Here is a 24,937-nt window from a genome sequence, read left to right as displayed (position 1 = left end):
GTAGGTGAGTGAGTGGGTAGGTGAGTGAGTGGGTAGCTGAGTGAGTGGATGAGTGGGTAGGTGAGTGAGTGGGTAGGTGAGTGAGTGGGTCGGTGAGTGGTGTGCGAAGTGTCCTGTAGATGACGACGACGATGGGACGACCACAATGACACAGGAATGGTTGCGGCGGTACATTGCCACGTTACAGAGGGATTGTGGTGGTGTCGACAGTGCTGATGCTGATTCCGACTCACAGTGAGGCAGCAGAGTGACAGCACCAGGAGTTGGTGGTGACGGTGGTGATGGTGGTGGTGTTAGTCTCGGCGCGGGTCGCGTATTGTCCTGTTACTCACCACGAGGCTGGAATCAGCTCCCCTTCAACTTGGCGTCTTCACGCAGCCGCAGCCGCTTTCGTGTTGCCTCTCAGTTCCTCGCCCCCGTCTCCTGCAACCACTTCAGTCTCCCCCCCTCCTCCTCTTCTTCTTCCTCCACCCTCCGAGAGCTCCGTCTCTGTCGAGTAAACCAGCCACTTGCTCACCCACTCGCCCACCCAGCCACTCACCAACTCGCTCACCCACTCGCTCACCCAGCCACTCACTCACCCAGCCAGCCACTCACCCAGCCAGCCACTCACCAAGCCACTCACTCACCCAGCCACTCACCCAGCCACTCACCCAGCCACTCACCCAGACAGCCACTCACCCACCAACTCGCTCACCCAGCCACTCACCCAGACAGCCACTCACCGACTCACTCACAAACTCGCTCCCCCAGCCACTCACTCACCCAGCAAGCCAGTCACCCACTCACTCACCAACTCGCTCACCCAGCCACTCACTCACCCAGCAAGCCACTCACCGACTCACTCACCGACTCGCTCACCCAGGCAGCCACTCACCCACTCACTCATCAACTCGCTCACCCAGCCACTTACCCAGCCACTCACCCACCCACTCACTCACCCAGACAGCCACTCACCGACTCGCTCACCCAGCCACTCACCGACTCGCACACCCAGCCACTCACTCACCCAGCCACTCACCGACTCGCTCGCCCAGCCGCTCACCCAGCCACTCACCGACTCGCTCGCCCAGCCGCTCGCCCAGCCGCTCACCCAGCCACTCACCGACTCGCTCACCCAGCCACTCACCGACTCGCACACCCAGCCACTCACTCACCCAGCCACTCACCGACTCGCTCGCCCAGCCGCTCACCCAGCCACTCACCGACTCGCTCGCCCAGCCGCTCGCCCAGCCGCTCACCCAGCCACTCACCGACTCGCTCACCCAGCCACTCACCGACTCGCACACCCAGCCACTCACCGACTCGCTCACCCAGCCACTCACCGACTCGCTCGCCCAGCCGCTCACCCAGCCACTCACCGACTCGCTCACCCAGCCACTCACCGACTCGCTCACCCAGCCACTCACCGACTCGCTCACCCAGCCACTCACCGACTCGCTCACCCAGCCGCTCACCCAGACAGCCCCTTCCTCAATGCTTCCTCGACTCTCCGGCCCAGCTGCTGCTGCTGAGGCCACGCCCCCCACCCAACCGCCGCATGCAAATTACCTCCGATGGCCCCACCCCCTCCACCCCAGCTGACCACCACCTGCCCAATCAACACGCAGCCTGCGCTAGAGGCCACCGCCCCCTTTACACAAGGCAAAAGTAGCCTCTGGAAAGGGCTGTTTGTAGGCGAGCAACGCTAGCGAAGGCGGGCAACAGAAAGAATGCGGGCAACCCCCACGGGCACACGAGGACGCCACGCCCCGTTGGGGGGGGGGCGTCTTTGTTATCCCGAGTGGCGATGTTCACGCATCGGCAGCGGGTTACCCGTTCGAAGGCTGAGTCGACCTAGGGGAGGCCCAGGACCCGGTTCAAGATCATCGTCGCAGGCCGAGTTGGTGGACGCGAGCGGGAATCGAACTCGGGTGGGGACGGCTTCTAACGCGGCGAAGGCAGCTGGCGCTAACCGCTGCACCACCACTCCTACACCCCTCACATGCAAATTGCCCCGCCCTGTTTTCCCACCAGCCAATCAACTCCCGAGTGTGGGTACAGGCCACGCCCTTTTCCGCCCCCCGCCCCGTCTGACTCCACCCCCCCCCAATCCTTTCCACCCCCACCCGGCGCGAGACCGCCGGTGACGTCACCAGCAGGCCACGTGCGGGTGTTTCCCCAGGCGGAATTATGCAAATAAGGGGGGCGGTGGCTTTTTATGCAAATGAATTGGGAGGGGGGGAGGGGTGTGGGGGGGGGTAGTTGGGGAGGGGCTTGTAAGCGTGATTGACAGCTCGCTCAGGAATTCAGAGGACTTTATCCATGCGGGGTTGTGTGACCATACTTCACCACGCCGGTTAATGGTGGGAGGAGGTCCTGAGGGGCCGTCCATAAATGACGTCACGCGATTTTGGACGATTTCTGACCCCCCCCCGCCCTCGTCACACAGCGTCACTAAAAGTCAGACCCCCCCCCCTCAAATATGACGTCACAAAGCTCTGCCCCCCCCCCACAAAAATATAAAACATGCTTCAAATCGCTTTAAACTATTGTCATTGTAGTGCATATTTAATGTGGCGCTGCACTCTGATGTTGTAGGAGAAAACATTTATTAAAAAGTATATTTACTTAGGTAGAACGTGGTGTCTACATTTATTTAAAGTTGCGCATTTTGATGTGACGTCACATTTCTCACCCCCCCCCCCCTCGTCACACATCGTCACAAATGTCTCACCCCCCCCCCCCCCCATAGGTGCGTGACGTCATTTATGGACGGCCCCCCAACGGTTACAGGAAACGTCGAGCTGGAGTCAATGCTTCTCAAGAATCTCAAAGTTCACGGACATTGAATTTTCAATCATTTGAGGATGAATAAATGTTAAAAGAGCATCACGTGGTCGCGTGATTTGTTTAATCAGATTATCTCTGTCTATTTTTAGGACTTTGATCAATATCTAATAACGTTTTTGGTTTGAATTTTGTAAAAAAAAAGTTCACAAACGTTTTCTCGGCGCTGTACGTTGAACTTCTTTCGCACCGTACGTAGCCCACCGTGATGTAGTGTATAGTGTAGTGTATAGTGTAGTGTATAGTAGTGTATAGTGTAGTGTATAATAGTGTAGTGTGTATGTACGTTGAACTTCTTTCGCACCGTACGTAGCCCACCGTGCTAATTGGAGGTGCGGGAGGGGGGGAACAAACTTAACACAACAACGAGAAGCATTTGTAAAGAAATGAGTTTTCAATGTGGTATAGTGATGTAGTGTATAGTGTAGTGTATAGTAGTGTATGATAGTGTAGTGTATAGTAGTGTATAATAGTGTAGTGTATAGTAGTGTAGTGTATAGTGTATTGTATAGTAGTGTATAATAGTGTAGTGTATAGTAGTGTAGTGTATAGTATAGTGTGGTGTATAGTGTAGTGTATAGTGTAGTGTATAGTAGTGTAGTGTATAGTGTAGTGTATAGTAGTGTAGTGTATAGTGTAGTGTATAGTAGTGTATAATAGTGTAGTGTATAGTAGTGTAGTGTATAGTATAGTGTGGTGTATAGTGTAGTGTATAGTGTAGTGTATAGTAGTGTAGTGTATAGTGTAGTGTATAGTAGTGTAGTGTATAGTGTAGTGTATAGTAGTGTATAGTGTATAATAGTAGTAATAGGTTTTTACCCTTTCAACTGGTACAAAAACTGACACCTTTATACAAAGGATCATGTTTGCAATAACCACAACACAAGCAGTCAAAATGCAAACAAAAAGAAACAACTCTGATAATGATATGCACTGTCCTTGAAGTTGATTGGTCCACACCCGAGACAGCTTTTCTTAGAGCCTAGTCTCCATTGGTGTTGGACCAGATGACGCCAAAAGGCGTACAACTCAAAGACAGCGCACTATCAGAGTATTGAGAGCTCGGGGTAATAATAGTGTAGTGTATATTGTAGTGTATAGTAGTGTAGTGTATATTGTAGTGTATAGTGTAGTGTATAGTAGTGTAGTGTATAGTAGTGTATAATAGTGTAGTGTGTAGTGTAGTATATAATAGTGTAGTATATAGTGTAGTGTATAGTAGTGTAGTGTATAGTGTAGTGTATAGTGTAGTGTATAGTAGTGTATAATAGTGTAGTGTATAGTGTATAATAGTGTAGTATATATTGTAGTGTATAGTAGTGTAGTGTATAGTGTAGTGTATAGTGTAGTGTATAGTAGTGTATAATAGTGTAGTGTATAGTGTAGTGTATAATAGTGTAGTATATATTGTAGTGTATAGTAGTGTAGTGTATAGTGTAGTGTATAGTGTAGTGTATAGTAGTGTATAATAGTGTAGTGTGTATGCATGTTGAACTTGTTTCACATCGTACGTAGCCAACCGTGCTAATCGGAGGTGCGGGGGTTGTGGAAGTACAACAAACTGAACACAAAGGGCAGCACTAAATGTCCGATGACACCTTCGTAATAATAATCATATAAAGAGGATCGCAGAGCTTGGGAAATTGTTGGTTTGCGCCGGCTCCTTGCCACGTGGTTGCTGCTGCCACCTTCGTTTGCGGCTCCTTCTCGCACGGTGGCTAGGAGATGTTAACTCCCTTGCCTGGTGTACAGGAGGTCGTGGGTTCGATCCCGACCCTGACGCCTGCTGCTGTATATTTGGAGTTTGCGTGTCTCTCTCTCTCTCATCATCATCACGGTGGCTATGAGATGTTAACTCCCTCGCCTGGTATACAGGAAGGTCGTGGCTTCGATCCCGACCGAAGGCCTGTTCAAAATTCGGAGCTGGCGCGTCTCTTTCTCTCCCCACGTGGTCGACATCACGCGTTCAGAGTTATTTGGCCGCTGCGTTAAATGTCCCCGCAATGAAGCCCCACTTCGTTGGAGCCCCATCATTTGTGATAAAAACGTGGCTTCTGGAAAAAGAGCTAAATAAGCGGCAAAGTGGGGCCATTACATCTGGTAGCAATGAAAGAAAAAAGTTACACAGTTCAGTTTCCTGTGATGCTGAATTCTAACGAGAATCGGAATGTTCGATGTCACCTTGGCATGTGGACATTCCAGTTGTGGTGCGCTTTTCCTGCTTTGCGTTCCGAACAGCTGATGCTGTTTCTTGACCTCTTGTCGCGTGAAGAGTGCTGGGGAGTGCTGGCCGGAACCTGACGACCCGAGTTCGATTCCAGCTCACGGTCACCAACACCGGTGACGATCATCTGAACCGGTCCTGTGTAAACATCTCCACGAGGGAGACAAAGGCGGCTGGGCGTGGCGCTGGCCACCCACCCCCCCGTGTGCCACAGTGCCGGCCTTCACAGGTGCTCGCTAACAGCACTTGCCCCTACAGTCGGTTACAGGCTATACGGGGGATCTTTGTGAGTAAGAGTGTGAGTGAGTGCGTAAGAGCGTTTCGCTAGTTAGGGGCCGTCCATAAATGACGTCACGCGATTTTGGACGATTTTTGACCCCCCCCCCATCGTCACACGGCGTCACAAAAAGTCAGACCCCCCCCTTTAAATATGACGTCACAAAGCTCTGCCCCCCCCCCCAAAAAAAATAAAACATGCTTCAAATCGCTTTAAACTATTGTCATTGTAGTGCATATTTAATGTGGCGCTGCACTCTGATGTTGTAGGAGAAAACATTTATAAAAAAAAGTATATTTAATTAAGTAGAACGTGTTGTCTATATTTATTTAAAGTTGCGCATTTTGATGTGACGTCACATTTCTCAAACCCTCCCCCCCCTCGTCACACATCGTCACAAATGTCTCACCCCCCCTAGGTGCGTGACGTAATTTATGGACGGCCCCTTATGACACCCAGCTTCATCAGGCGATTGGCCAGAAACGTCACGGTAAGCGAATTGTAAACAGCGTGGATTTGCTCTCCAAACACACCGATTAGCGCTGGACCAGTAACTAATTCTTAGGTTTTTTCGGTAAAGTCACGTAGGTAAAAAATTTATAAAAGTAAAATAAAAATAAAATAAAAATCACGACGTTTCGGAGGCAACACAAGCTTCCGTCTTCAGGTAGAACCGTCACAGCACGATAGCTGTATCAAGTGATAGCTGTATCAAGTGATAGCTGTATCAAGTGAGCTATCGTGCTGTGACGGTTCCACTTGAAGACGGAAGCTTGTGTTGCCTCCGAAACGTCGTGATTTTTATTTTATTTTTATTTTACTTTTATTAATTTTATTTTTTTACCTACGTGACTTTACCGAAAAAAACCTAAGAATATGAATCCTTGCAGTCACGAAAGCTTCAAATCTAGAATTAGTAACTAATTGCCACACTTGTGAGCCACGGTGCCGGCCTCCATAAGGCGCTGCTACTCGCTAACAGCACTTGCCCCAACAGTCCGTCAAGGCTGTTCAGTATGCGGGACATTTGACTTTTGATCCCAATTCAATGAATTGCAGGTGCGCACCTGTGGGTGGTCAAGGCGCCTTGGCAAGTGCGGCACCTCAACTCTGGAGCTCGCTGCCCCTTCGAGGTCAGGGGACTTCCAAGTCTCTGACACATCTTCAAATCTCCACGAAAAACGTCTTTGTTTAAAATGGCTTTCTCTTTCTTTCTCTTTAGTTATGTTCAAACCGTCTCTCTCACTTCTTCTTACCTTGCGTGATGTTGAACGATTTACACCTTCCCATGCATCGCGTCCTGAGAACGATCGCTTAAGAGCGCTTTATAAATGTACATTGTTATTAGTTTAGCATTAGGTAAGTTGATTTGGCCAATACCGGTTACAATACATTGAAAACATTTGCTCGTACTGCATGGTAATATGAAGACGGCCCATTGTCCGAGACATCAAGTATTCCGTGTGTATATGTAATGACAGTAGAGCCTACATGCGGTGTGAGTGAACTAGTGGCCACGGGAGGTAATGACAGGGGTATCCGAAGTGAGTGCGGAGGGACTGGTGGCTACGGGAGGTAATGACAGGGGAGTCAGTTGTGAGTGCGAAGGGACTGGTGGCTACGGTCGGTAAAGAAAGGGGAGTCAGTTGTGAGAAGGAAGGGACTGGTGGCTACGGGAGGTAATGACAGGGGAGTCAGTTGTGAGTGCGAAGGGACTGGTGGCCACGGGAGGTAAAGAAAGGGGAGTCAGTTGTGAGAAGGGACTGGTGGCTACGAAAGGTAATGACAGGGGAGTCAGCTGTGAGTGCGAAGGGACTGGTGGCTATGGGAGGTAATGACAGGGGAGTCAGTTGTGAGTGCGAAGGGACTGGTGGCCACGGGAGGTAATGACAGGGGAGTCAGTTGTGAGTGCGGAGGGACTGGTGGCTACGGGAGGTAATGACAGGGGAGTCAGTTGTGAGTGCGAAGAGACTGGTGGCTATGGGAGGTAATGACAGGGGAGTCAGTTGTGAGTGCGAAGGGACTGGTGGCCACGGGAGGTAAAGAAAGGGGAGTCAGTTGTGAGAAGGGACTGGTGGCTACGGGAGGTAATGACAGGGGAGTCAGCTGTGAGTGCGAAGGGACTGGTGGCTATGGGAGGTAATGACAGGGGAGTCAGTTGTGAGTGCGAAGGGACTGGTGGCCACGGGAGGTAAAGAAAGGGGAGTCAGTTGTGAGAAGGGACTGGTGGCTACGGGAGGTAATGACAGGGGAGTCAGTTGTGAGTGCGAAGGGACTGGTGGCCACGGGAGGTAATGACAGGGGAGTCAGTTGTGAGTGCGAAGGGACTGGTGGCCATGGGAGGTAATGACAGGGGTATCAGTTGTGAGTGCGAAGGGACTGGTGGCTACGGGAGGTAATGACAGGGGAGTCAGTTGTGAGTGCGAAGGGACTGGTGGCTACGGGAGGTAATGACAGGGGAGTCAGTTGTGAGTGCGGAGAGACTGGTGGCTACGGGAATGATCGAGAAGGGAGTGTGGTCAGGTGATGGAAGAGGCCGTGGAGTTTGCCGGTGGAGCGAGCGTCCAGAGTCAGCGAGAAGGTTCGGGAAGGGGGGCGTGGCCTCGTGTTGGTATAAAAGGGAGCGGCGGCGGTAACGAGGAGAGAGGGGGCCGGCCGACAGAAACAAATACACGAAAAGTGGGACGAGGTAACGGGATGGCTGGACTGGCTGTTAGCAGGGGTCTCGCAGCTCACCGTGCAGCTTGCCGTGGCTGCGGCAAGAGGAGGAACAGCGGAGAGCACGGTGGGAGTCGCCACGGTGGAAACTGCTCAACCAAAAGCCGCCATTTCGCGAGTTAACCAAATGGCCGCCGAAGAAACTACAGCTCCAGCGGCGTGGGAAAGAACAACTGACCACCCACGGCGGATGATGCCTGTAAAATAATTCGTAGTAGTGGAAGGCGACTGGGGCACCTTCACCAGAAGCCTATCAAGCCATTGGATGGTCGAAAAGGGAAGCGCTGGGAGCCCTGCCTACCGCCCTTGACGACGACGCCCTCGCGGTGTTCCTTGTTGTGCCGGAGGAGCGAAGGGCTACGGAAAAAACCCCCTTTCTCCTGAAATGGCGGCTGTGTTCGATTCCCCGTCAAATGCACGGAAAAAGTTCCTGCAGCGGAGGTGAGGGGAGGCCGAGATGCCCTTCGGTTATCACAGCACATTGATAGCGCTGAGCCAGGTAGCATACTCGTGGCTGAACGAGATGGCGCTGGATTATCTGGCGATGGAGAAAATGCTGGTGCTGGTGCAGGAGATGGCAGTCGTGCTGCCAATTGTGGACGAGGTTGCGCAGACTTTCCTATGGGTGGCCCGATGCCTGCAGGCGCACGAGGGGGTGAACCGGCGACCTCGTGTGGTGGCATGGTTGGGTGACCCGATGTTGGGTGAGGCCTCGACAGTCCGGTCAGCAGGGACTGCGGGGACATCAACGGAGGAGGATCCGGAGCTGTGGGAGGAGGTGACGGCGGCGGTACACGGGTGGGCTCGACGCCGGGGGGAGACTTTGCGACGGCCTCAAGGATGTGGACCAAGGGGGGAGGTGACTGCTCCGCAATGAGGGCCCAGCATCGCCTGGTTCAGGTGCGGTCAACCGAGGCACATCGCGCAGGGATGTCGGAGCGACGCTCGGACAACGACGTCATCGGCGTCCGTCTTCTCGCCGGCGGCTACTCCATAACTACGGAAGGCAAGTCGCGACACCACAGACACCCGACCCGAAACGTCACCTCACACATCTAGGCAGTCGCATCCCCTGGGCTCCATGGTCACCTTGCATCCTTCGTCGGTTGCGTTGGTTGCGTCGGTTGCGTTGGTCGTGGGTGAATGGCGGGATTCGACTCTGGGCGGATGGCCCAAGTCGGGCATTCAATGGAGCAAGCATGGAGATCATGGGCCAGGTTGAAGTGTGTGTAAGGATTGGGGGGGATTGCCGTGTCAGGGCCCGTTGTGATTTCAAAAACGCGGGCTATCTGTGGGACACCAACTTTTCAAATAGAATGCCCCTCAAAAATATGACGGATCAGAAGTGTATAGAGATGCCGTTGGGTCAGCGGTTGTCTTTATTGGATCCTATTGGAAGGGAGGCGGGTACAAACGTTGCGATTCAGGCCTTGATGAGGAAGTTGGTAGAGATCCCGCTGAGCATACAGATGTTGGGTCCCTTGCGGTACCGCAAGCGGTTGCATTCGGCCGACCCAGATGCGGCGGTTCTCCTGACGCCGTCCAACAGTGGGGCCCGTGAGCTTACGCTGGCGGGTACACAGACGACCTGAAGAGCGGACCAATAGCCGTTCCTGCAAGTGTTGAATGTAGGTAGAAGGACGGCTGTGGTCCAAGCAGGTACCGTATTGACCCACGTGATGCCCACGTGTTGCGAGGCGGGAGACCTGGTGACAGATCGCGGGAGCGATGGAGGAGAGAGCCGGGTCAGATGAAACGTGGACAGAAGCCCTTTGTAACGAGAATCCTGATTTGTCTAAGGCACAATGGGGCGAATTGAAGTCGTTGCTGCAGTTTCAGATATTTTCTGTAAAAGCAAGTTCGACATCGGTCGTACTTCTCTATTGCAGCACCATATTTATACGGGAGACGCAGCTCTGTTCGCCAGAAATCATATCGGATGTGTCCGATGGAGAAGAAACGTGTGAACAAGTGGTGGAAGAAATGTTGGCGGCGGATATAATATCGGCGTCGACCAGTCCTTGTGGTGCCCCTGTGGTGCTGATGGAAAAGTCAGACGGTAGTCTGAGGTTCTGTGTTGACTTCCGTAAACTGAACATGGTAGCAGTGGCTGGTGCATGCCGCTTCCGTGTGTGGACGATTTGCTGGACGCGTTGTTGAGTGCCAGTTTATTTTTTCTCTGATGTGTGGGCGGGAGCACGGGGCCGCCATAGCATTCAACTGGGTGCGGCTTCAAGGAAACAAAAGCGGGACGTAACCGTGCCACGGCAGGTTGCGCTCGGGCGAGTGTCGGAGGCACGTGCTGCGGCAATGGAAAATACTGCCCCGACACAGGCCCCTAATGAGAAGAGTGTAGAGCGGATCAAGCACGTGCTTCCTTGGGCTGTCGGTGACAGAGCATGGCTGCATTGTCCGCATGTGCCACTGCAGACATCGCCTAAGTTGCACCGCCCGTGGCGGGGACTGGTCGAGATTGTGGAAGTGCATCGGCCTCAGTGCGTGCGAGTACAGGCGGGGCGTCACCATTGGTTTGTCCACCATCGCGTCTCAAACCATACATCCATCCCCGCCCATCTCCATATCCTGTGTGGCCGGGGTCTGGTGTGTCCGACGTGCCAGGGTATTCGTCCGGGATTATTATGCAACCTGGGATATGTGTTGTGCCGCCGACAGAATGCGACCCTTTGATTCTCAGAGGCCCACAAGACTGCCACGTGCGCTGGACCGGCGTGAAGGACCCGGTCGACAGTTTTACGGCTGCGATTGCGGCTCTCCAAACCACGAAGTGGATTTTCGATTCCCAAGGCCAAACATTATTTGTGTGTGTACCCCGGTGCAGTTGTTGTTGTTTGTGGGAGGTTGCTTCCACCACTCACTCGTCATCTTGTGTTGTTGTTGGTTTCTATAGTTGAGCGATGGATTCTTTTTGATGCAGATGTCGCTTGTCATTCTGCCATAATTGTTGAATTTTTAGTCTTTTTTAAAAGTCTTGGTATTAGCTGGGAAGGCTATATTTTTAAGAAGGGGGGGGGGCGTGATGTAATGACAGTAGAGCCTACATGTGGTGTGTTAAGCTGGACTAGTGGCCACGGGAGGTAATGATAGGAAAGTCAGCCTACAGTGCGAATGCACTAGTGGCCACAGGAAGTAATGACAGGGGTATCAGTTGTGAGTGCGAAGGGACTTGTGGCTACAGCAATTATTGAGAAGGGAGCGAGGTCAGGTGACGGAAGAGGACGGTGGAGTCTGCCGGTGGAGCGAGCGACCAGAGTCAAAGAGACGGATCGAGAAGGGGGGCGTGGCCTCGTGTTGGTATAAAAGGGAGATGCTCAGGAGACTTGGGGCTGTTGCAGTAGGGTCTCTGCCTGACGTCAAGTGAACGTGTCTTCAATAAAGTGCCATCTCAAGAGAAGTGTGTCAAGTCGTCATTACATATAAATGTTAAGGTGAACAGGCAATCTTCTGTTTAACACGTAGGCTTTCGCGACCAATATTGTTCATAATGAACGATTTTTGGGTTTAGATCGCGTTATTTATAAATGTGTCGTAACCCTCCACCACCCGACACGGCCAATCAGTAAAAAAAGTGTCACGTTGACAAAAGACAAATAGTTCACTGCTTTACCCCCCCCCCCCTCAAATCTTTGCACCTGATGAGTTAATGAGTTAATGATGACGTCACCCTGCTGCTGCTCTATATAAGAACGGGAGACACAGCAGAGCCTCACCATTCTGGCGAATTGCCCGATGATGCTGGATGCAATTACCAGCGAAACGTCGTACTCAAATTGTAAATGTTGTGGTTTCACGCTTCAACACACCGGTGGGCTAAAGCAGTGAACTATTTGTCTTTTGTCAACGTGACACTTTTTTTACTGATTGGCCGTGTCGGGTGGTGGAGGGTTACGACACATTTATAAATAACGCGATCTAAACCCAAAAATCGTTGATTATGAAGGCAATCTTCTACTTACGAACATTCGATTTACGAACTTTCAGAGATACGATCAAACCTTATCCATATGTCCAGTTGGCCGTTCGGACCGAGAGTCGTAATAGATGGCGGTGGGGGCATCTACATATGATGAACCTGAAGAACCAATGGCATCTACATCTCAAGAACTGAAGAACCAGTGGCATCTACATCTGATGAACCTGAAGAACCAATAGCATCTACATCTCAAGAACTGAAGAACCAGTGGCATCTACATCTGCAGAATGTGAATAACCAGTGGCATATACAGCTATAGAACATGAAGAACTAGTGGCATCTACAGAACGTGAAGAATCAGTGGCATCTGCAGAACGTGAAGAACCAGTGGCATCTACAGAACGTGAAGAACCTGTGGCATCTAGATCTGTAGAACATGAAGAACCAGTGGCATCTACATCTGTAGAAGAACCAATGGCATCTACATCTGTAGAACATAAAGAACCAGTGGCATCTGCAGAACATGAAGTACCAGTGGCATCCACTTTTGTAGAACATGAAGAACCAGTGGCATCTACAGAACGTGAAGAACCAGTGGCATCTACAGAACATGAAGAACCAGTGGCATCTACAGAACGTAAAGAATGAGTGGCATCTGTAGAATGTGAAGAACCAGTGGCATCTACAGAACGTGAAGAACCAGACCTCTGGTACCTCACTCGTCTTGATCTTTTTCATTCGCATTGCGTGGCTGGGTGTTTTTTTGCTGTTTTCTTTAACCCTGACACCCCCCCCGCCACGCACTCCACAGCGCCTCCGGTCACGCATTCTTAGGCAAATATCGGTGACTTATCAGAACAAAGACAAAGTCCCCCCCCCACCCCAAAAGATAGCCTACGCAGGCTGTTGGGGAAAGTGTCGTTAAGCGAGCACTTTGCTCTGTTGATGACGACCGCGACACGGCACACACACGTGGTGGTGGTGCACGCGCACACACGTGGTGGTACACGTGGTGGTGCACGCGCACACACGTGGTGCTTGAGGGTGGTCACCACCGCCAGCGCGCGCGAGACCGGCTGCCGTCACCTCGCACGTTAAAGACCCCGCGTGACGTCATTCGCCAGACGAGGCCATTGTGTGGGTGGGGGGCGGGATTGTGTGCCGGGGGGGGGGGGGCGGTGGGGGGAGATCACGATCCAAATTTGTGCCAAATATGTGTAGGGGTGTCAGGGGAAGGATTCCCACCAATAGATGGGTTAGGGGGAGGGGTGATCGAGGTGATATAAGGAGAGAACGGGCGGGAAAGGGGGGCCTTTTGCGGGAACGGGATTGGGACGGCTGGCGACAGGTGTGAATGGAAGGAAAGGAATAAAGGACGAGACCCCTGCAATCTCGTGTCGGCTCCTCTCTACATTTGGTGGCAGCGGTGGGATCCTAATGGCTACAAAGAAGAATCCTCGCGGGAGGGAGCCGAGGGAGGAGGAAGCAGGGGCCGGGGATCCTTCACATCCTGGGCAACAAGGGGGCCTGCTGTCAGAAGCAGCAGAAGGGGGCCCGGATCGCCTGGAGGATCGCATGGAGGACCGCATGGCCCGCGTGGAGAGGGCGCTCCAGGAGCTCTTGCAGAGGCTCCCTATGGGGGGCCCGCCGGCACCGGGACCCCCACCCCCACGCGTACTACGGGAGGAGAGGCCACGGGAACCGGACGCCGACCAGCCGGCCGGGCAGGAGCCGCAACCAACCTCGTCTCGCCAGCCGCCGCCGCTCCCGCCAAAACCCCCAGGGCTAAACACCCAACACGGAGAGCAGGTGGCCGGACGGCCGCGTCGGCTGGGGCCCGTCGACAAGTTTGTGGCTGAGGAAGAAGATTGGGAGGAGTTTGTCCGCCGATTCGAGGCTGCCTTCCACGCTCTCGAGTGGACAGACGAAGAGGCCCTACGAGCGCTGCCATCTGTTCTGGGCAAAGAAGCACTCTCCTCTTACACCTCCCTTCCCTCGCACAGCAAGTCCACGCTACAGGCGGCCTACGAGGCTTTGGGGGAGATCTATTGCCCGGCGGAAGGAGCCTTTAAACGGTTCCAGGATCGCCAGCGAGGGGCTAAAGAATCCCCTTTAGCCTACAGGGGGGCGCTGCTCGTGTTGGCGAGGAGAGCGTTCCCTCGCCTGGCTGAAGAAGCGCTCGAGGACCTCGTGGTCGAGCACCTCATCGCCTACGCTTGCCGCGCCGGCGTTGTAATGCCCGTAGTGACGCCGGAAGAACGCACCTCGCTGTGGGCTGCCCGGACCATCCAAGCCCACGAGCAGGTCATGGGCCGGGCGCCACCCGTGGGCCCGGTGGCTGGCGCGGCGGGGGGGAACAGCCGAGCCGTTGCCGCGGCGCTACTTGGTCCAGCGACACTAACCGCCGAACCTGCACCGTCACCACAGGCTGCCGGTGGGGCATCTGGGGACGGACCGCCGACGTCTGAGACGGAGCCATCGCTGCGGGAGGTGTACGCGGCGATCCGGGGACTGGCGGAGCAGAGGGACCAGCCGCCGCGTCGCTGGCAGCCGCCTCTACAACATCGCGCCGAGCCCCCCCGACGCAACGCCCCGTGGGTCTGCCACCGTTGTGGTCGCGAGGGGCATGTGGCGAGGGGGTGCCGCACGGAGCCGGAGGCCGCCAACGTCACCTGGAACCTGCCGGGGCCGAACGCCGACAGGAGCCAGGCGAGTGACGCCGTCCCACCCGGCCTCTCGGGCGGGCCGGGTAATTACAATTCCGACGCCGCGAACTCACCGGGAGTCTCCTCGGGGTGGGCGCCGGTGGTGTCGTTTCCCGGTCCCCGCTGTTCTGGTCGGGGGAAGGGGATAGCGCCGGGGCCTGTGGTCGCATCGCGACCCGGAGTGGCGTCGCGAACGGACGTGACGTTGCGTCCGGAAGTGACGTCGCGGCCGGAAGTGGTGTCGCGGATCGCGCCGGGAATTGCGCCGGGGCCGTGGACCGCGCCTGGAATCGCGCCGGGGCCAGGGACCGCGTCGGGGATCGCGCCGAGGCCGGGGACCGCGCCGGGAGTCGCGCCGACGCCGGGAGGGACGTCGCGGACGGAGGTGACGTCGCGGGCGGAGGTGACGTCGCGGGCGGAAGTGACGTCGCGGCCGGCAGCGACGTCGATGCCGGGCGTGACGTCGCGCGCGGGCGGGGTTTCGCGGGCGGGCGTGACGTCGCGGGCGGGCGTGGTTTCGCGGGCGGGCGTGGGTTCGCGGGCGGGCGTGACGTCGCGGGTGGGCGTGGTTTCGCGGGCGGGCGGGGTTTCGCGGGCGGGCGTGACGTCGCGGGTGGGCGTGGTTTCGCGGGCGGGCGTGGGTTCGCGGGCGGGCGTGACGTCACCGGCGGGCGTGACGTCGCCGGCGGGCGTGACGTCACCAGTTACCTGCAACGCCGGCGAGTTGCCAGGGGCAACGGCCCGGGGGCGGAGGCAGCCCACACGATTGACATTGCGCCCTGGAGCAATTCCACGACCCGCCTCACCACCGCTTTGCGACAGAGCGAGACGGAACCAGGGGGACCACGCCCCCGTGACAAAGGAAAGGGAGGGGCTCACGGGAAGGCCCACCCCCCAGTCCCCACCGCCCCCTACAATGGGGGGGGGGGCCCCCCCACACCACAAGGGGGGCCCATCCTACGTCACCTAGGGGGGGCAATTTGCACTACATAGAGAGCCCAGCCCGCAACCCAGGGGTAAGCCCACACTATGTAACAAGGGCGCGTTCACCCTGCTGTGACGCACTCCAAAGGGAGGAACCCCATCTTCAGTCCATCCACACCCATCCCCCATCATTTCACCATGCACCACAGGATAACGAGACGCCGCCTGGTCAGTGGCCGGACTCAGCCACACAATGGAGGAAGCTGGCAAGGCGGGTGGTAGCGGCCACGTCAGGAACCTCGGTCCTGGTCGGTGAAATCGCGGGAGTGTCGGCACGTATCTTGGTCGATACGGGGGCATCAGCCACGATCATCTCGAGCACCATGCATGAAATGCTGCCGGATAAAATCCGACCTTTAGTCCCCGTCAAGACAACGTTCATTGCAGCAAATGGAGGCAGCATGGGCTTCCTGGGCCAGGTTGAAGCCCCGATACAGATTGGGCAGCTTTCGGTAGCAGGACCCATCCTTGTCTCCGCAACGTTGCCCGTACCCTGCCTGTTGGGGACGGACTTTCTGAGGCGGATGCCAATGAAAATCGATCTGGCCAATGGGCGGGTGGAAGTCCAGGGAACGCATCTCCATTTCCTAAAGGCGGAGGGGGCCAGCCGGGGTGTACCCTACGTGCAGGCTCTGGTCAGTAAGTCTGTCTCCATTCCCCCGGCAGCCCAGATGCTGGTTCCGCTGCAATATCGGTCCCCCCTCGTGACAGCCCGACCAGACTCACCCATCCTGGTGTCTCCGGCGTCAGCGGCCATGGATCGTCATGCGCTGGTGGGGGCCGAAACTATTGTACAGAGGAACCAGCATCTGTTCATTCAGGTGCTGAACACCTCCGATAGAACAGCGACGGTGCAGGAGGGAACAGTTCTGGCCCACGTTAGTCCCTTGTCACTAGGAGCCCCAGGGACAGAGCCCGAGCTTGTAGGCAGCATCAGCCAGTCCGAGGACAGAGGGGCCAAATCGTGGATGGACCAGCTGGCGGGGCCTGAGCCGGGATTGCCGCCCGACCAGAAACAGCAGCTGCACTCGTTATTGCAGGAGTTCTCGGACGTGTTCAGCCGGGGACCGTTCGACCTAGGGCGCACAAATCTGTCACAGCACCACATCAACACGGGAGATGCCGCACCCCTGCGCCAAAACACATATAGAATGAGCCCAATGGAAAAAGGGCACATTCAACAAGCGGTGCAGGAGATGCTGCAGGCCGACATAATTTCTCCATCCTCGAGTCCCTGGGGGGCACCGGTGGTCCTAGTCAAGAAGTCAGATGGGTCACTGAGATTCTGTGTGGACTTCCGACGCCTCAATGCCGTCACGCTGGCCGACGCATATCCCCTACCACGTATCGACGACTCATTGGATGCACTGGCGGGAGCAAAATTTTTCAGTACGCTGGATTTGTTGTCCGGGTTCTGGCAGGTCCCACTAGACGCGGACTCCCGGCCTAAAACAGCATTCCGGACACCACAGGGCCTGTTCGAGTTCAACTGCCTGCCTATGGGCCTCCAGACGGCGCCGGCAACGTTCCAACGCATAATGGAGTTGGCCTTGGCAGGCCTCCAATGGGAAACGTGCCTCATCTACCTGGACGACGTCATTGTTTTCAGCCGATCATTCGAGGAACACATTGACCGATTGCGTCAGGTGTTCCTGCGGTTCCGGAACGCGAACTTGAAGCTCAAGCCGTCGAAGTGCCACCTTATGCAGTCGTCGGTACGCTACTTGGGCCACGTCGTCAGTGAGTCGGGAGTGGCTACAGACCCGGAAAAGACGGCCTGCGTGAGGGCCTGGGCTGTTCCCACAACGGTTCCGGAGGTACGCCGGTTTGTGGGTTTCGTTTCTTACTACCGCCGGTTTGTGCCCAACTTCGCAACCATTGCCAAGCCCTTGCACGTGTTGACGGCGAAGAACCAGAGGTTTTATTGGGGCCCTCTGGAGGAAGAGGCATTCCAGCAGCTGCGCTCACGTCTGACAGATGCACCACCATTGGCCTTTCCGGATTTTGGCCTCCCCTTTATCCTGGACACGGACGCCAGCGATGTGGGCATCGGCAGTGTTTTGTCGCAAGTCCAGCAGGGTCGGGAGGTGGTTATCGCCTATGGTAGTCGCGTGCTTTCATCAGCGGAGCAGCGCTACTGCGTCACACGTAGGGAACTCCTGGCAGTCGTTCACTTTGTGCAGCAATTCCGACCCTACCTGTATGGTCGCAAATTTACGGTCCGCACTGACCACGCGGCCTTGCAGTATTCGCTCCGCATCGACCAGCCTTCGGGCCAGCTGGCCAGATGGATAGAACGCCTGCAGGAGTACAGGTACCAAGTAGTGCATCGCAAAGGGACCAGACATGCCAACGCAGACGCATTGTCCCGACTGGTGCCCCAGGGCCCTTGTGCATGCACCACAGGCGGGGCACGCTGCAAGGAGGCGAGGCCGGAGGGGACGGTCATCGCTCCCGTACGCACGGCGGAGGGCGCACAGGGTGAGGTCCAGCTGACCGACCACGACCTGGGGCTGACCTTGGACGATTGGAGACGGCTACAGCTGGAGGAAGCCCCACTGCGAACACTACGCGCCTCAGCAGAGGCAGGGGGGGAGGAGTACATCGTATGGGAGGATCTCCTCATGCGATGGGACCCGACAGGGCGCCGGCGATGCCTGGTAGTTCCGGAGTCGCTGCGTCAACAATTGGTTATGGACGTACACGGCCGCCAGCTGCTGCACCTGGCAGGGCGGAAGACACTGCACACATTACAGGGTCGGTACTTTTGGCCAGGTATGACCGCTGACGTGCATCGATGGGTCGCTACCTGCGTCGAATGTGCGCGGCGAAAGCCGCCACCCCGGGTAAGCCGGGCGCCCCTACAGCCCATCACGGTGACCAGGGTCAACGAATTGGTTGCGTTGGACATCTTGGGACCGCTGCCGGTCACGCCACGGGGAAATAAATACCTGTTGGTCGGAGTCGAGTACTGCACGAGGTGGCCGATGGCGTGGGCCCTCCCGGACCAAACGGCACAGACCATCGCCGATGCCTTCGTGGGAGGCTATGTCCTTGATAAGGGGGCACCGGAGCGGTTGCTCACGGATCAGGGCAGGAATTTCTCCTCACAGCTATTGAAGGACGTCTGCTCTATCCTGGGCACTAAAAAGGTCCGAACATCTCCATATCATCCCCAGACCGATGGGATGGTAGAGCGGCTTAACCGCACCATAGCGGCCATGCTGTCCCAAGTGGTGGACGAAAACCATTCCGACTGGGACCTCCACATTCCATCGGTCTTAGCGGCGTACAGGGTGGCCCCACACGCGGCGACGGGGTTCTCGCCGTTTTTCCTGATGTACGGACGGGATCCCGTTCCGCCTATTGAGGTGCAGCTGACGGACATTCCGGCAAGAGCCGACGCATGGCCGAAGGCACTAAAGACCTCCCTCATTTATTTGAGAGAGGCCCGCCAAGCAGCCGAGGCCGCATCGGCCGCGAGCCAAGAGAGTAATGTACGGATACGGGAGAGGACAGTGACAGCCAAGCCCTTTAAAGTCGGGGACCAGGCATGGCTACACTGTCCTCAGGTGCCGGTTGGCCTCTCACCAAAGCTGCACCGACCCTGGAAAGGGCCGGTCGAGGTCATCAAAGCACTCCGACCGCAGTGCGTCCAGGTCCAACTGGGTAAGCGACGATGGTTTGTACACCCCACCCGCCTTAAGCCATACATCTCTCCACCGTCATCTTCACCAACATCACCACCAACATCACTGCCAACATCATCATCATCCCTACCCAGGCCAAGGTCGCCGACCACCACGCGCCGACCGGCAGGGGGTTCGGTGCCCTGTGTTCCCTTGTCACCTACAGCACCCCATGTGAGGCCTGACGGAGCGGCGGCACGAGCGGGGGCCGGAGAGACAGCGGCGCCAGGCAAGGCGACACCGGCACCACCGAACCAGGGACCGCGACGAGAGGGCCTTCGAAGGAGGGGGCCGCCACGGTCATCTGCTGCCTGTGGATGTCCGGGCTGTTACGGGATGCTGGCTGGAGACCTGGGCAGGCCGCGCAATTGATTTGTTGTGTTATATTGCATTGTATGGTTGTGGGGGGGGGTAAGGGCTGTCGTCACTGTCAGTGGTGGGAGGCATGGGGAGACTTAAATGGTCCATGGGGGAGGCAGAACCGAGGACGGTTATTTTTTCTCCGGGGGGGGGGGGGGTGATGTAGGGGTGTCAGGGGAAGGATTCCCACCAATAGATGGGTTAGGGGGAGGGGTGATCGAGGTGATATAAGGAGAGAACGGGCGGGAAAGGGGGGCCTTTTGCGGGAACGGGATTGGGACGGCTGGCGACAGGTGTGAATGGAAGGAAAGGAATAAAGGACGAGACCCCTGCAATCTCGTGTCGGCTCCTCTCTACATATGTAAACATCACAGCGCAAACAAATCACTCCTCGGTTGGGAATCCCACTCGAGTCTAAGCGGACCTTTTGGGGCAAGTGATGAGAGCGAGTAGAAGCTACGAAGGCCGGCACGGCACACGAAGTCCATAGGTGGCCAGCACCACGTCCGGCCGCCTTTGTCTCCCCGGTGGCGATGTTTACTACACACCGCTCGACCAAGTACTCATTTGAGGCTGAGGATTTCACACAAACACAGCAGCAGCAGCGGCAGTCACCGCCCCCTAATGACAGCAGACGAACGCACCAGGCCACTGCTGGCTGACTCCTATCCTGCCTGGCCTCTTCATTTCTCACCGGGTTCAACAAAAACACATTCCTGCGGAGGGAGTTGGTAGGAACGTTGGGTTGTTCGGTCAATGGCCAGGGTCAACGGCGGCGTGGTGTATTCCGCAAATATGGCCGACTGTGAGGGCGGGCACAAGCCAGCGTGAGTAGGTTAAACGTTGAGTTTTATAAGGGCACCACTGGGTGACCAGCCCCTCCCCACCCAGCCCCACCCCCCACCCAGCCTAACCCTCCCCACCCAGCCCCTCCCCACCCTCCCCACCCAGCCCCTCCCCACCCAGCCCCTCCCTGCGCGACGGACGGACGGACACAATAATCCCCTGTGGGCTGGTGTAACCAGGAGGTTCCTACCAGTATAAGTCTGCCTCTCTCCCAGTGACTCTCTCTTCCCCCATGTCTCTCTCGCGGTGTTTCTCTCTGTCATGTCGTGTATAGTATAGTGAATAGTGTTATGTATAGCAGTGTATAGCATAGTGTATAGTCGTGTATAGTGTTGTGTATAGTAGTGTAGCGTATAGTGTAGTGTCTAGCAGTGTATAGTTTATCGCGTAGTGTATAGTCGTGAAGTGTATAGTGTAGTGTCTAGTGTACAATGTATTGTGTAGTGTATAGTGTAATGTAGTGTATAGTAGTGTAGCGTACAAAGAAGTGTATAGCGTAGTGTGTAGCAGTGTATAGCGTAGTGTATAGCGTAATATGTAGTGTATAGTGTAGTGTATAGTGTAGTGTATAGCAGTGTGTAGTGTAGTGTATAGTGTAATGTATAGTGTTGTGTATAGTATTGTAGCGTACAGTGTAGTGTATAGTGTAGTGTATAGCAGTGTGTAGTGTAGTGGATAGCATAGTGTATAATGTAATGTATAGTGCAGTGTAGTGTATAACGTAGTGTATAGTGTAGTAGTGTAGTGTATAGTGTAGTGTATAGTGTAGTGTATAGTGTAGTGTATAGCAGTGTGTAGTGTAATGTATAGTGTATAGTGTAGTGTATAGTATAGTGTATAGTGTAGTGTATAGTGTAGTGTATAGTATAGTGTATAGTGTAGTGTATAGTGTAGTAGTGTAGTGTATAGTGTAGTGTATAGTGTAGTGTATAGCAGTGTGTAGTGTAATGTATAGTGTAGTGTAGTGTATAGTGTAGTGTATAGTGTAGTGTATAGCAGTGTGTAGTGTAATGTATAGTGTATAGTGTAGTGTATAGTGTAGTGTATAGTATAGTGTATAGTGTAGTGTATATAGCATCTGAAAGAGCGCGATGCAGTGACCGTTTTTGTCCAACGGCTTCGCCAAAAGCCGCTGCTGCCGCTGCCGCCGGCGAGGATGACGACCGGAGTTCACGTGACGATGGTCGATGCTCCTTGACGAGATCAGCGAGATGTTGTGGTTCATTTGTGGCGAGCACTTAGTGTGTAACGAGCGCGACCCTTATAGCCCCTTCGTTACAAGGCCTCGCGGGCCTTTAGTGAGGCCGCTGGACAGTACATAAAGAGTGAAAACACCCCCCCCCACCCACCATCATCGTCATTGCGCTGTCCAAACTCCCAATGGTTTCAAAAGTTGTGGTGGCCACTCAACCACGCTGGCGATGTCTTATCGGCGAAAGTGGTCCCCCCCCTCTTGAAAACGATTGGAGAAAACTGGTGTTACATGTGTAATGCAGCACTCAGAGACGCCGTCTTGTTAAGTTATTTACATATTTATTATACAATGCTGTCCACCCGACTTGATTAGGTTTAACAGATGGACACAGGTTGACTATATTACACTGGGTGACTATGTAGCGGCTACACAACGTTCCCTACACAGCTGGCTGACTATAAAGGAGCCGTCAATGTAGCAGCTACGGTCTAAAGATATAACTTCCTTCGCTAGCCTTCCCCGACGATTACGACGATCCGGACTCCGACTCCCCCACGGCAGCCTCGAGCCCTGCTCCGCACTGCCTTTTGTTCCCCCTCGGCTCTGCCACGCCCCTTTTCCCGAACTCTCTCCTGTCGGAGATTTCCTTTGCCTCACTAACACCTCAGGGGTTCCACCTCGACCCCCGTGTTAACTCCTCACCCAGTTACCTCACTTCACCCTGCCTGTCCTCATCGCTGCAATTATTATTTATGGCCACTAGGCCCCATACTTTCCTTACACATGTGTAATGACAATAGAGCCTGCATGCGGTGTGAGTAGACTAGTGGCCATGGGAGGTAACGACAGGGGAGTCAGCCTACAGTGCAAATGCATTAGTGGCCACGGGAGTTGTGAGTGCGAAGGGACTGGTGGCTATGGAAGGTAATGACACGGGGAGTCAGTTGTGAGTGTGAAGGGACTGGTGGCTACGGGAGGTAATGATAGGGGAGTCAGTTGTGAGTATGAAGGGACTGGTGGCCACGGGAGGTAATGACAGGGGAGTCAGTTGTGAGTGCAAAGGGACTGGTGGCCACAGGAGGTAATGACAGGGGTATCAGTTGTGAGTGCAAAGGGACTGGTGGCCACGGGAGGTAATGACAGGGGAGTAAGTTGTGAGTGCAAAGGGACTGGTGGCTATGGGAGGTAATGACAGGGGAGTCAGTTGTGAGTTTGAAGGGACTGGTGGCTATGGGAGGTAATGATAGGGGAGTCAGTTATGAGTGCGAAGGGACTGGTGGCCACGGGAGGTAATGACAGGGGAGTCAGTTGTGAGTGCGAAGGGACTGGTGGCTATGGAAAGTAATGACAGGGGAGTCTGTTGTGAGTGTGAAGGGACTGGTGGCTACGGGAGGTAATGACAGGGGTATCAGTTGTGAGTGCAAAGGGACTGGTGGCCACGGGAGGTAATGACAGGGGAGTAAGTTGTGAGTGCAAAGGGACTGGTGGCTATGGGAGGTAATGACAGGGGAGTCAGTTGTGAGTTTGAAGGGACTGGTGGCTACGGGAGGTAATGATAGGGGAGTCAGTTGTGAGTGTGAAGGGACTGGTGGCCACGGGAGGTAATGACAGGGGAGTCAGTTGTGAGTGCGAAGGGACTGGTGGCTATGGGAGGTAATGACAGGGGAGTCAGTTGTGAATGTGAAGGGACTGGTGGCTACGGGAGGTAATGATAGGGGAGTCAGTTGTGAGTGTGAAGGGACTGGTGGCTATGGGAGGTAATGACAGGGGAGTCAGTTGTGAATGTGAAGGGACTGGTGGCCACGGGAGGTAATGACAGGGGAGTCAGTTATGAGTGCGAAGGGACTGGTGGCCACAGGAGGTAATGACAGGGGAGTCAGTTGTGAGTGCGAAGGGACTGGTGGCCACGGGAGGTAATGATAGGGGAGTCAGTTGTGAGTGCGAAGGGACTGGTGGCCACGGGAGGTAATGACAGGGGAATCAGTTGTGAGTGCGAAGGGACTGGTGGCCACGGGAGGTAATGGCAGGGGTATCAGTTGTGAGTGCAAATGGACTGGTGGCTACGGGAGGTAATGACAGGGGTATCAGTTGTGAGTGTAAATGGACTGGTGGCTACGGGAGGTAATGACAGGGGAGTCAGTTGTGAGTGCGAAGGGACTGGTGGCCACGGGAGGTAATGACAAGGGAATGAGTCAGTTGTGAGTGCGAAGGGACTGGTGGCTATGGGATGTAATGACAAGGGAATGAGTCAGTTGTGAGTGTGAAGGGACTGGTGGCTACGGGAGGTAATGATAGGGGAGTCAGTTGTGAGTGTGAAGGGACTGGTGGCTACGGGAGGTAATGACAAGGGAATCAGTTGTGAGTGCGAAGGGACTGGTGGCTATGGGAGGTAATGATAGGGGAGTCAGTTGTGAGTGTGAAGGGACTGGTGGCTACGGGAGGTAATGATAGGGGAGTCAGTTGTGAGTGCGAAGGGACTGGTGGCTATGGGAGGTAATGACAGGAGAGTCAGTTGTGAGTGTGAAGGGACTGGTGGCTACGGGAGGTAATGATAGGGGAGTCAGTTGTGAGTGTGAAGGGACTGGTGGCTATGGGAGGTAATGACAGGAGAGTCAGTTGTGAGTGCGAAGGGACTGGTGGCTACGGGAGGTAATGATAGGGGAGTCAGTTGTGAGTGCGAAGGGACTGGTGGCCAGGGGAGGTAATGACAGGGGAGTCAGTTGTGAGTGTGAAGGGACTGGTGACTACGGGAGGTAATGACAGGGGAGTCAGTTGTGAGTGCGAAGGGACTGGTGGCTACGGGAGGTAATGCCAGGGGTATCAGTTGTGAGTGCGAAGGGACTGGTGGCTACGGGAGGTAATGATAGGGGAGTCAGCTGTGAGTGCGAAGGGACTGGTGACTTCGGGAATGATCGAGAAGGGAGCGTCGTCAGGTGACGGAAGAGGACGGTAGAGCGCGTCCAGAGTCGAAGGTTCAGGAAGCTGGGTGTGGTCTCGTGTTGGTATATAAGAGGGAGATGCGGGCGAGACTCGGGGCTGTTGCAGTGGGGTCTCTGCCTGACGTCAAGTGAACGTGTCTTCAATAAAGTGCCATCTCAAGAGAAGTGTGTCGTCATTACAATTGCATCGAGACTATTTCGATTATTCTGGCTGCAATCAATGTCCAAGTGACGGAGCCA

The 24,937-nt window shown here is 55.0% G+C and overlaps 2 protein-coding genes across 3 annotated transcripts in view; one reads left to right on the top strand and one right to left on the bottom strand.

The window, feature by feature from the left end:
- The window catches only part of LOC144950343 (uncharacterized), a 43,701-nt gene extending 43,217 nt beyond the window's left edge, over nucleotides 1-484 (bottom strand). Inside the window, exon 1 of the mRNA XM_078880461.1 lies at nucleotides 333-484. The gene's annotated coding sequence lies outside the window, so the exon portion shown is untranslated. The remainder of the gene's footprint in view (nucleotides 1-332) is intronic.
- A 12,776-nt stretch (nucleotides 485-13,260) lies between these two features.
- LOC144950250 (uncharacterized) lies at nucleotides 13,261-19,741 on the top strand. Of its 2 annotated transcripts, none has more exons than XM_078880310.1 (2): nucleotides 13,261-15,069; nucleotides 19,524-19,741. In XM_078880310.1, exons 1-2 carry the CDS (start codon nucleotides 13,417-13,419, stop codon nucleotides 19,533-19,535), a joined length of 1,665 nt encoding a protein of 554 aa, XP_078736436.1. In that variant the 5' UTR covers nucleotides 13,261-13,416; the 3' UTR covers nucleotides 19,536-19,741. The 2 variants fall into 2 exon arrangements, with proteins under 2 accessions (XP_078736436.1, XP_078736437.1); XM_078880311.1 differs by having other exon boundaries at nucleotides 13,263-14,688.
- Nucleotides 19,742-24,937: the final 5,196 nt, after the last annotated feature.

Source organism: Lampetra fluviatilis, chromosome 57 (assembly GCF_964198595.1).
Source record: "Lampetra fluviatilis chromosome 57, kcLamFluv1.1, whole genome shotgun sequence".
Lineage (NCBI taxonomy): Eukaryota > Metazoa > Chordata > Hyperoartia > Petromyzontiformes > Petromyzontidae > Lampetra > Lampetra fluviatilis.
This window is presented reverse-complemented; position numbering and strand designations above follow the sequence as displayed.